Source organism: Neoarius graeffei, chromosome 14, assembly GCF_027579695.1.
Source record: "Neoarius graeffei isolate fNeoGra1 chromosome 14, fNeoGra1.pri, whole genome shotgun sequence".
Lineage (NCBI taxonomy): Eukaryota > Metazoa > Chordata > Actinopteri > Siluriformes > Ariidae > Neoarius > Neoarius graeffei.
Window position 1 is genome coordinate 53862200 of NC_083582.1, and position 12647 is coordinate 53874846.

The following is a 12647-nucleotide window of genomic DNA, read 5'->3' on the forward strand; positions in this document are numbered from 1 at the left end:
TAAACACATACAGGGTAACATGGCTGACCTTTCAGGTCACTGTGACACCCTACAATCAGTTCAGAGTTCAATGTTTATCCTCAGTTGGTTTATTAGTTGAAGTTCAGCGGTAGGGGGCGGAGTTTCGACTGGGACCACACCCAAAATGGCCAATCATTCTGTGCTATTGTAATTATTACATCGCCTCTTATGCCATGGGGCTTGGAAAGTGATAAAAAAAATACTATGTTGAATTTATCAACAGTTTAATTGAAGGATGGTTATGTATTGATGGATTTTTTTTCTTATTGTATTAAATAATTGCAATAGATATATGTAGGCAATGATGTTATGTTATTTTTCAAATGTATTTATTTGCATTATCTCATCTCATCATCTCTAGCCGCTTTATCCTTCTACAGGGTCGCAGGCAAGCTGGAGCCTATCCCAGCTGACTATGGGCGAAAGGCGGGGTACACCCTGGACAAGTCGCCAGGTCATCACAGGGCTGACACATAGACACAGACAACCATTCACACTCACATTCACACCTACGGTCAATTTAGAGTCACCAGTTAACCTAACCTGCATGTCTTTGGACTGTGGGGGAAACCGGAGCACCCGGAGGAAACCCACGCGGACACGGGGAGAACATGCAAACTCCGCACAGAAAGGCCCTCGCCGGCCCCGGGGCTCGAACCCAGGACCTTCTTGCTGTGAGGCGACAGCGCTAACCACTACACCACCGTGCCGCCCCTAATTTGGCCCTATGTATTATAATTATTATTACAGCCATTTAGCAGACACTCTTACCCAAAGTGATGTACAACATACCCGGAGCAGATGGGGGTTAGGTGCCTTGCTCAAGCCATTCCTGCTGGTCTAGGGAATGAAACCGATGTGCTTTTGGTCCCAAAGCTGCTACTCTAACCTTTAAGCCATAGTTTCCCCTAAAGGTTAGAGAAGCATTATTATTAGTAGTAGTAATAGTAGTGGTAGGAGTATCATCACATTTTTTTCCACATTGACATCAAGGTTTCACAGCCTCAATGGTATGCATTCACTGGAAATTAAATGTGAAAGTTTATTATTTTTTTCACTTTGTATTTATTTCTTACATCGTCTAACATTGTTCAGAGTCTTACATGTTTACAGGGTTGTATGATTCATTCACAGACATTTAATAAAATTAATAATGGCAGGGCAATAAAAAATGCGTGAATTGTTTTACTGTCACAGCAGAAATCTAACTTTTTTGTATTGCGATTTTAAGTATTAAATTTTTTTTCCCTCTGTGTAATTCAATGAAGCAGTGGAGTCTATGTTTGAGGAGAGTATTTCTAGAGGTTTATCCACTTTTGCTTTTACATCATAACAATACAGAAAAGTGCACACAGAAAATAACAAAATCCTCACCGACTTGTTAGGATGGGATAAAAGTCATTTAAAAATTATATCAACAAATTGTCCGTATTACAGTGCGTGTTAGTTTTTATAGCCTTCTTGTTATGTGAGAACTTATTGACGCAAAGTAAGGTTTGGATTCCAAGATGCAGGTACAATTTTCTAGGGAAATTACACTCACTGTCCATGTTAACAGGAACACAATGCATAAAATCATGCAGATAGCGGTCAAGAGCTTCAGTTAATGTTCACATGAAACAGCAGAACGAGGAAAAAGTGTGGTCTGTGTGACTTTAACCGTTGCATGGTTGTAGGTGCCAGGTGAGCAGGTTTGAGTATTTCAGAAACTGCTGATCTCCTGGGATTTTCATACACAACCAAGCCCAGATAAGCATCATGTGGTGCCCCAGGGTGACCACACCTCAAGTGCCCCCTTCACACGATTTTACAACAAAAAATGTAAGGCCATGTATGAAAACTACTGAAGCAGTTAAGACCACAGATTTACATACACCTGTATTAAATGCCAAGCTACCAGACTGTATACATCCTACAGACAGATTTAAGGTATATATGAAATAATACTTGAGGAAAAACAGATTTACATAAAAAATATCCAGACTACTATAAACAGAGTAATAGCCTCCTCAGGAGAATGAAACACCACACCAACGAAACGGTTATGCCGTGGCAACGCATCATACGCCACGCATACGCCTCAGTACGCCATAACTTTATGTCCCTTGAACCCCCTACAAACCCCAGATATGCCACAGTAACGCCACACATATGCCATGTACGTCAGAGGACTTTAATTTTGGACAAAATGTGCCTCATTTCTTGGCGTTTGACCCACACGCCGCTTACGTGGCAAGATACGAGACAGTGTGACACAAGCATTATGCTTATGTCACACTGTCTCGTATCTTGCCATGTAATGCTTGTGTCACACTGTCTCATATCTTGCCATGTAATGCTTGTGTCACACTGTCTCATATCTTGCCACACTCGCCATTCTAGATGATGGTTCAGAAAGGACTATTCTTCTCTGACCTGCAGCACAACACCTTCAGCTTCATGGCAACCCTGAAGATCTCGTGCTGAAAACAGTTTTGGCAAGACTTTGTGAAAGACTACTTGCCCAGCTTACAGTCACAGCAGAAATGGCAAGTAAAGACTGAGAACTTGCAACTAGGGTCAGCAGTTATGATACTGGACAAACAACTACCAAGAGCCCTTTGGCCGGTGGATAAGGTTGTTCACCTCATTCCTGGATCAGATGGAACCGTACGCACTGCCAAGATCCAGGTTAAGGACAAAATATATGTCAGGCCAGTGGCACATCTTGTCCATCTCCCCAGTATCCCTGACATGAATGAAAATCAGGACAGTTAATATGTTGGACTAATAATATGCATTTTCTGATTGGCAAATTTGGGGACGGCTGTTGAAAATGCCCGAACAAAGAGATCAGTACCCTAGAGGGATAATTTGGAGTGGTAATTCAGTGAAGGATGGCTACAAGAAGCAGAAGCGGAAGCAGAAGCAGAAGCCAGAAGGCAAGCATGGTAGATCACAGATAGAAAACACTACCTTTGAGAAAGGCTACCTGAGGTAATGTTTGAGGTCAACCAATCAGAGCATGTGCCATAAATAACTCTGCGTACTACGTTACACCGCAGGAAAACAGCATTTGTCCTTCATCTGTCAAATTTGGACAGTGTTTGTCATAGGTGATAGAATTTTTTTTTCATAGGCATTGTTCCTGGCTGTTTGGAAGCGGAACATCTTGTAAGAAATCACGACATAAAAATGCCAAATTAATTGACTTTGCCTTTAATATGATCTGAAATGGGGTGGCATGATGGTGTAGTGGTTCACACTGTCACCTCACAGCAAGAAGGTTCTGGGTTTGAGCCCAGTGGCTGATGGAGGCCTTTCTGTGTGGAGTTTGCATGTTCTCTGCGTGGGTTTCCTCCGGGTGCTCCGGTTTCCCCCACAGTCCAAAGACATGTAGGTTAGGCTAACTGGTGATTCTAAATTGACCGTAGGTGTGAATGTGAGTGTGAATTTGTCTCTATGTGTCAGCCCTGCGATGACCTGGTGACTTGTCCAGGGCGTGCCCCGCCTCTCGCCTATAGTTAGCTGGGATAGGCTCCAGCTTGCCCACAACCCTGTATAGGATAAGCGGTTACAGATAATGGATGGATTATCTGAAATGAAAAATGCCAACTATTGATCACAGTTTATTATGAAGTCGTTATGCACTGCCAAAACGTTATAAGCGAACATATTTCTTCCTAGAGCCATACTAAATATTATATTATCGTTCAGTTATCTAAGTTTTTTTCTTGATGCTGCTGGGAGCCATGTTGAGCGAACTTCAATAAATCAAAAGTATATTTAAATATAAGAGACCTACAGTTATTTTGTATATCCAGTTGACTGTAACAAGGGCAACAGCCTTATTTTTCCTTTTATGGGGGTTTAAGAACTTGTACGGTCTACCCAAATCAGTAGCCTATCTTGCTAAACATCTATGTATACAGTACATGATTATAAAATTTGATTAACCCTTTGATGCAAAACATATGCACACCCCTTCTAATGCACAACATGGGTCAAAAATGACCCGCATTCATTTTCCAGGTTATTTCATGCTGACTGAGTTTTTCTTTGCTCTATCTTTTGAAATCAATTTATTTTATGATTGAATATTCCAAGTATTCTTTAAATATCTTGTTTTTAATTACCACAAATCATTAATTTAATTTTTTCTTTCCTACTTTATGAACAAAAATACTTTTTATATTACTACACATGGGCCATCCAAGTGTGATTTAAAATTAAATGTCTTAATACTATAATAATAATTTGTTTCAAGTAATTACTTTAGCAGTGAATGGGGCCAATTATTTATTTATTAACTATGTAGTTAGCTAAGCCAACTACAGTAAAATGAGCGAACTAAAGTAGAATATGTCAACAGCTCGGTAGCTAATAGTAATTACTTGTAACTTTCTGACAAGTAATCTACTCACTCTCAAGGTAACCTAAACATAATTGATTTTTTTCTAAGGTAACGTTAGAACAATTGAAAAACATTACTTGCATGTATTAGATGGGCAAAGGGCGCTGTGCTGAGCTGTGAAATGTCTGACACAAGCACAATTCACAGTTCCCACCAAACGCTGGAGTAAATGCATGCGGGTCGGTTCTGACCCATGTGTGTAAACTTGATGTAGAATTACAAAAGCTGTGCTTGTTCATAACTTAAGAAAGGAAAAATAAAAATGATGATTTGTGCTAAACAAAAACAAGATATTTACTGCATATTTGGAAAAGTAAATGACAAAATGAATTTATTTCAAAAGTATATCATAGATGAATGGTTGTCTGTGTCTATGTGTCAGCCCTGTGATGACCTGGCGACTTGTCCAGGGTGTACCCCGCCTCTCACCCATAGTCAGCTGGGATAGGCTCCAGCTTGCATGCGACTCTGTAGAAGGATAAAGCAGCTAGAGATAATGAGATGAGATGAGTATATCATAGAAACACTCAGCCATACATGAAATCACCTGGAAAATGAATGCAGGTCGTTTTTGACCCATGCTGTGCATTAGAAGGGTAGTGATACAAAAAGGGCTTTTATTCAAAAAGTAAGAAAGGAAAAAATAAAATAAGGATGTATGATGATCAAAAACAAGTTAATTGAGGAATACCTTGAATACTGAATGATGGAATTAATTTATTGCAAAGATATAGAAGATAAAAACTCAGCCGGGTCACTTTTGACCCATGTTTTGCATCAAAGGGTTAAGAAAAACACACATATAATTGTCATCAAACATTTTATTTGAACATCAACACATTGTCACATGAAATACTACCAACAGCTTTTGACATTGTTGAATCAATACATAAATTAGCTATGAAATTTATTTGTATTTTTATTTGCACTTTCACTTTTTTTTTAATTAAAACCTGAGATGTTCTAAGTTGGGTGGTACGGTTGTGTAGTGGTTAGCACTGTCGCCTCACAGCAAGAAGGTTCTGGGTTCAAGCCCAGCGGCTGATGGGGGCCTTTCTGTGTGGAGTTTGCATGTTCTCCCCGTGTCTGTGTGGGTTTCCTCTGGGTGCTCTGGTTTCCCCCACAGGCCAAAGACATGCAGGTTAGATTAATTGGTGGCTCTAAATTGACCGTAGGTGTGAATGTGAGTGTGAATGGTTGTCCATGTCTATGTATCAGCCTGGCGATACATGACCTGGCGACTTGTCCAGGGTGTACCCCGCCTCTCGTCCATAGTCAGCTGGGATAGGCTCCAGCTTGCCTCCGACCCTGTAGGGCAGGATAAGTGGCTACAGATAATGGATGGATGGATTTGCACTTTCACTATTTAAAAAAAAAATTAAAACCTGAGATGTTCTAAGTTGGCGGTATGGTGGTGTAGTGGTTAGCACTGCCGCCTCACAGCAAGAATGACCTGGGTTCGAGCCCAGCGGCTGATGGGGGCCTTTCTGTGTGGAGTTTGCATGTTCTCCCCGTGTCCGCATGGGTTTCCTCTGGGTGCTCTGGTTTCCCCCACAGTCCAAAGACATGCAGGTTAGGTTAATTGGTGGCTCTAAATTGACCGTAGGTGTGAATGTGAGTATGAATGGTCGTCTGTGTCTATGTGTCAGCCCTGTGATGACCTGGCGACTTGTCCAGGGTGTACCCCGCCTTTCGCCCGTAGTCAGCTGGGATAGGCTCCAGCTTGCCTGCGACCCTGTAGAACAGGATAAAGCGGCTAGAGATAATAAGATGAGATGTTCTAAGTTGGGCGGTATGGTGGTGTAGTGGTTAGCACTGCCGCCTCACAGCAAGAAGGTCCGGGTTCAAGCCGGCTGACGAGGGCCTTTCTGTGTGGAGTTTGCATGTTCTTCCCGTGTCCGTGTGGGTTTCCTCCGGGTGCTCCGGTTTCCCCCACAGTCCAAAGACATGCAGGTTAGGTTAACTGGTGGCTCTAAATTGACCGTAGGTGCGAATGTGAGTGTTTGTGTCTACATGTCAGCCCCGTGATGACCTGGCGACTTGTCCAGGGTGTACCCCACCTCTCACCCATAGTCAGCTGGGATAGGCTCCAGCTTGCCTGTGACCCAGGATAAAGCAGCTACAGATAATGGATGGATATTCTAAGTTCGGTTTTCCCGCGGTGTGACGTAGTACGCAGCGTTATTTATGGCGCATGCTCTGATTGGTTGACCTCAAACACTACCTCCGGTACCCGGAAGTAGTGTTTTCTGTGCTGCAAATAATACATTAAAAAACGTCGCGAGTACAAACCTTTGGAATATTTAATTAATAGTTGGGCTCCCTGTTGTCGTGTTTGCCATAAGACTGAATTGACCAATCAAACCGCAGCTAAGAGGCGCGGTGAGGGGTTTTTTTTTTTGGTCCAATCATCATTCAGCTTATTAGACTACGCATGATCTCGGTTATTTACTTCCTGGTTGGGCAGGAGAGTGTTTTTTCCTAGCAACATGGATGGAATTTCAGCGAAACTGTGTACAAGTGACACTGTAAAAGTCCCTGAAAGTGTTTTACGCCGGGATCAGGCAAGACTGGAAGAGTTAGAGCGCCGCAAAAATGCTAAAGAGAGTCAAACAGTTTCGGAGGAAAAGATCTGTTACTTCAGCGCTACGTTTAGCGCGGAGAAGGCTGTTATTGAGGAATTGCTATCAAGCTGCGCATCGGCTGAGCACCAGAAAGCCGCGAAGGTGTTAGAGGAGGCGACAAACAAGATTCAAGACCTTCAGAAGTTCCTGAACGATAGCACGGTGTTTCTCACACAGTACGAACTAAGACAGGCGCAAGAATCTCTGCAGAAACTGCAAGGCTCTGTAGCTGAGAAAAGAGCTGAGGTGATGCCCAAAAAGAAATTCGCTTTCCGGTCACGTGCGGCCGGGGCGAGTCAGCAGGCAGCACCCGGTACCGGTACCAGTACCACTCCCTCGAGCAGTGAAGGAAAACCGCAAGCAGATCCTGGGCATACTGTGGTGGACTCTGTGATCATTGCTGAACAGTGCGGTTTCTCAAATGCCCACAATGAAGTTCTAATCAAACAGTCAGAAGAGATCCAGCAACGGGACGTCCTGTTGTCTCACCTGACAAACTGCAAGGTGAGACTTTACGGCTCACCGAGTACCCTGCATATTAAACACGTGAGCGATTGCCAAATCCTCAGTGGGCCTGTGTCCAGTTCAGTTTTCATCGATGAGTGTAAAGACTCCACTCTAGTACTGGCCTGTCAGCAGCTGCGCACCCATAACACCACATCGACCCAAATATACCTCCATGTCACCAGCCGAGCAATAATAGAAGACTGTCGTGGTGTCTGTTTTGCTCCTTTCAACTGGAGGTATCCTCAACTCGATGAAGATTTTCAAGTGTCCGGACTGGACCCCAAAAGAAACAATTGGTCTCAGGTGGATGATTTCAACTGGCTTGCTGCTGGGACACCTTCACCTAACTGGACCATAATTCCAGAGTCTGAGAGGACGTATTGTTGGGACGCTGCAGAGCCAGAAGCATGACCTGACACTTTAATCCTTCTAAATTAAAATTAAAACTTGATATAATAACGTTGCAATGTTTTAATTCCAGTATTAACAGATTGCTTGACTTAATGAGATGTCTTAAAATTCCCTTGTACAAATAAACATGTTGAATGCATCATGCTTTTATTCATTATTCACCTTTCTAGTGTTCGGGGCTTACAGTTGTACTTAACTGAGCCTCAAGAAGACAGGCACCATTCCTTGCCTTCATGCTTTGGATTTCAGATTTTTATGAATGTTTTATAATATCCTTTGACTGATGGGACAGTGGTGTAGTGGTTAGCACTGTCGCTTCACAGCAAGAAGATTCTAGGTTCGAGCCCAGCGGCTGGCGAGGGCCTTTCTGTGTGGAGTTTGCATGTTCTCCCTGTGTCTGTGTGCGTTTCCTCCGGGTGCACCGGTTTCCCCCACAGTCCAAAGACATGCAGATTAGGCTAATTGGTGGCTCTAAATTGACCATAAGTGTGAATGATTGGTTGTCTCTGTGTCAGCTCTGCGATAACCTGGCGACTTGTCCAGGGTGTACCCCGACTCTCGCCCATAGTCAGCTGGGATAGGCTCCAGCTTGCCTGCGACCCTGTAGAACAGGATAAGCGGCTACAGATAATGGATGGATGGCTGATGGGTAGGAATCAGTGTCGTACAACGTGACCTGGATTTCCCACATACACAGATATGTAATACTGATGTTTACGTTCACAACTATGAATTACAAAGTTAACCAAGAAACCCATATGAAACCATGGATAAACATCATTTTTAAGCAGTTTTTTTAGGTTTCCTGAAAAGGACAAAGTTTGAATACAATGTCTGATCTCAAAATAATTTTTCCTGCTTTCAGATTTTATTTAATAAAAACACATAAAACAAGTGTTGCCAGGCAAAACAAACCTTACCCGGTAGCACTGATGATGAATATGAAGGAAGATATCACGTAAACAAAACGATTTTGACCTTTTTGGTGATTTTGACTTTGTGTGTGAACATACTTGGCCAATAAACATGGTTCTGATTCTGTCGGGCCCTGTGACAGTGTGTGTATGTCAGCCTCGGTTCGGAGGTTCAGTTTCGAAAACTGTAAGAGATAAGAGTAGAATAATATAAAGTATAGACAGTGTAAGCTCAGTGGAATGCACTTTCCCTCTGTAATAAGCATAATCATGTCTGAAAGCGATTTCTTTAGTCCATCTCATCTCATCTCATCTCATTATCTCTAGCCGCTTTATCCTGTTCTCCACACAGAAAGGCCCCCACCATCCGCTGGGCTGAAACCCAGAACCTTCTTGATGCGAGGCTACTATGCTAACCACTTACACCACCGTGCCGCCCACGCTGGTGTAAGTGGTTATAATATCCATCCATTATCTGTAGCCGCTTATCCTATCCTACAGGGTCACAGGCAAGCTGGAGCCTATCCTAGATGACTATGGGCGAGAGGTGGGGTACACCCTGGACATGTCAGTTATTGGAGGATAATAATTTATTATTATGGTGGCGTAGCGGTGTAGTGGTTAGCATCTTCGCCTCACAGCAAGAAGGTCCTGGGTTCAAGCCCAGAGGCCGACGAGGTCCTTTCTGTGTGGCGTTTGCGTGCTCTCCCCGTGGCCACATGGGTTTCCTCCAGGTGCTCTGGTTTCCCACACGGTCCAAAGACATGCGGTTAGGTTAATATGGGACGGCTGAGGTGCCCTTGAGCGAGGCTCCCCGGGTGCTATTAGCATGGCTGCCCACTGCTCTGGGTATGTGTGCGTGTGTGTGTGTTCACTGCTTCAGATGGGTTAAATGCAGAAAGGAATTTCACAAGCGTGTGATCTGTGATGAATAAAGTTGTTGTTTAAATAAATAAATAAAACCCCTCTGAGCTCATACTGCAGGAGCACTACCTCGGAAAGACCCCGCCCACAAACACACTGATTGGATCACTGCTTGCCTTATTTGCATACACAGCTGTCATTGGTTCGTTTATATACGCAAAGGAAGGGGGTTTGGCTACGCCCAATTTTGATAAAAACTTCCCTGCTCTGTTGATTTATTACTCATCTCATCTCATTATCTCTAGCCGCTTTATCCTGTTCTACAGGGTCGCAGGCAAGCTGGAGCCTATCACAGCTGACTATGGGCGAAAGGCGGGGTACACCCTGGACAAGTCACCAGGTCATCACAGGGCTGACACATAGACACAGACAACCATTCACACTCACATTCACACCTACGGTCAATTTAGAGTCACCAGTTAACCTAACCTGCATGTCTTTGGACTGTGGGGGAAACCGGAGCACCCGGAGGAAACCCACGCGGACACAGGGAGAACATGCAAACTCCGCACAGAAAGGCCCTCGCCGGCCACGGAGCTCGAACCCAGGACCTTCTTGCTGTGAGGCGACAGCGCTAACCACTACACCACCGTGCCGCCCCTGATTTATTACTATAAATATAATTTATAAATTATAAATAAATGGACTAGAGTAAAGAAACCGCTTTCAGACATGATTATGCTTATTACAGAGGGAAAGTGCGTTCCACTGAGCTTACACTGTCTATACTTTATATTATTCTACTCTTATCTCTTACAGTTTTCGAAACTGAACCTCCGAACCGAGGCTGACATGCACACATTGCCAGAGGGGCCGACAGAATCAGAATCATGTTTACTGGTCAAGTATGTTTACATACAAAGTCAAAATCCAAAGTCCAAAATTTTAGAAGTTCTATTTGAGACCAATGCCCATCTATCCTGAAAGTTTAATGAAGATTTGTCCAGCTGTTTTCCTCTAACATCGTTTACAAACAAACAAACAAATCCGACCGAAAACAATACCTCGCCCCTTGGTAGTCTCCGTCCCAGGTGAGGTAATAAGTGTTAGACTTTCATTCATAATCGATAGGTGTATGAATAATTCCTCTACCAGCCAGGACCAGTTATTTTCACTTCTGCTTTTTTTTTTTTCTGTTGAGGCAGATGCTGAATGTTAATTTTTTATTTTTGTTTTACCAGTAGGACAGGATACTTGTGCATCATTAATTACTTAATAGTCACTGTTGTATATCCTTCCTTATTTCATCTATAAATATCCTATGATAAATCACGAGTCTCTTCCAGGCCCTGTCTGCAGGGACTGCACACATAAACATACACATTTTATATAAATAACAGTTTTACATAAAACATTTGTGGATTGTGTCAAATCTTGATAAAATGGGTAAGATGCTTATACATTATGCATATTTGTAGAATAAGACAGAACAATTACATCATCTCAGGTCAAGTTTATGTTGTATAGATGTCTGCTTTGGATACTACAACTGATTATTAATGTATTGCAGGCTCATAACAGTATTCAAAACTTAATACACAATATATAGCTAGTGTAATTCAAGTTTTGCTTTATAGTTGATTTTGAATGTCTGTTGTAGCCATGACATACATATAATTGTAAAATAAATCTATTATTATTATTATTATTATTATTATTATCCATCCATTATCCATAACCAGTTATCTGCAGGGTCGCAGGCAAGCTGGAGCCTATCCCACCTGACTATGGGCAAAAGGTGGGGTACACCCTTTACAAGTCACCAGGTCATCACATTATTATTATTATTATTATTATTATTAATGGGTGGCACGGTGGTGTAGTGGTTAGTGCTGTTGCCTCATAGCAAGAAGGTCCGAGTTCGAGCCCCGTGGCCGGCGAGGGCCTTTCTGTGCGTAGTTTGCATGTTCTCCCCGTGTCCGCGTGGGTTTCCTCTGGGTGCTCCGGTTTCCCCCACAGTCCAAAGACATGCAGGTTAGGTTAACTGGTGACTCTAAATTGACCGTAGGTGTGAATGTGAGTGTGAATGGTTGTCTGTGTCTATGTGTCAGCCCTGTAATGACCTGGCGACTTGTCCAGGGTGTACCCCGCCTTTCGCCCATAGTCAGCTGGGATAGGCTCCAGCTTGCCTGCGACCCTGTAGAACAGGATAAAGCGGCTAGAGATAATGAGATGAGATTATTATTTATAATAATAATAATAATAATAATAGGAAAAAGCAGATGCATCACAACAGCTCCTTTACTTCAAAAGCCATCTTTAAACAACCGTGTACAATGATGTACAAGCTCCTGTTACTGAACTGAACTCTAATACCTCAGAGCAGAAACAGTATGGTCTTAAGTTCTCTTAAGTCCTTGAGTCCTGGTGACTTTTGAGTGTTGCTAGCAAGACCATGTGACGACTCAAATCAATCAGATACTACAACAGCAACTTACTTATTGGTTGATCTCCTGGCAGAGGATTTCTGTAAATGGGATAACACTGATTAGTGGTTTTACATGATGTAACTTTACTTTGGATTTACTCATTCACTGGTCATTCAGTTCTCTAGACTGGAGAAGGGACAACAGTATTTATCAAAACTACTTCATTTTAGTTTACAAAGGAATCTATTTGTATTGTGAAAAGGAAAAGACTTAAGATCTGCTTTATGCCAGCTGAAATCTGACATGGAAATAACTGCAGTGGATTACAAATTGCTCTTCAGAGATTTACATTTAAGACAGAGCAAACTTTGGTTGAGATAATAACTTGGATCTAATACTCTTGGTGGAGTTCATTGAGCAGTTTAAAAAAATACAGGGGAAGAAAAAAGAGATTTTCTATCTTTGTAGATACTAGCACCAAAAG

At 42.6% G+C, this 12647-nt stretch overlaps 1 protein-coding gene across 1 annotated transcript; it reads left to right on the forward strand.

Annotated features, from left to right (window-relative positions):
• The first annotated feature begins 6842 nt into the window (after nucleotides 1–6842).
• On the forward strand, nucleotides 6843–8095 carry tbcc (tubulin folding cofactor C). The gene has a single exon (XM_060939017.1). The coding sequence runs from the start codon at nucleotides 6904–6906 to the stop codon at nucleotides 7954–7956; it is 1053 nt and encodes a 350-aa protein (XP_060795000.1). The 5' UTR covers nucleotides 6843–6903; the 3' UTR covers nucleotides 7957–8095.
• Nucleotides 8096–12647: the final 4552 nt, after the last annotated feature.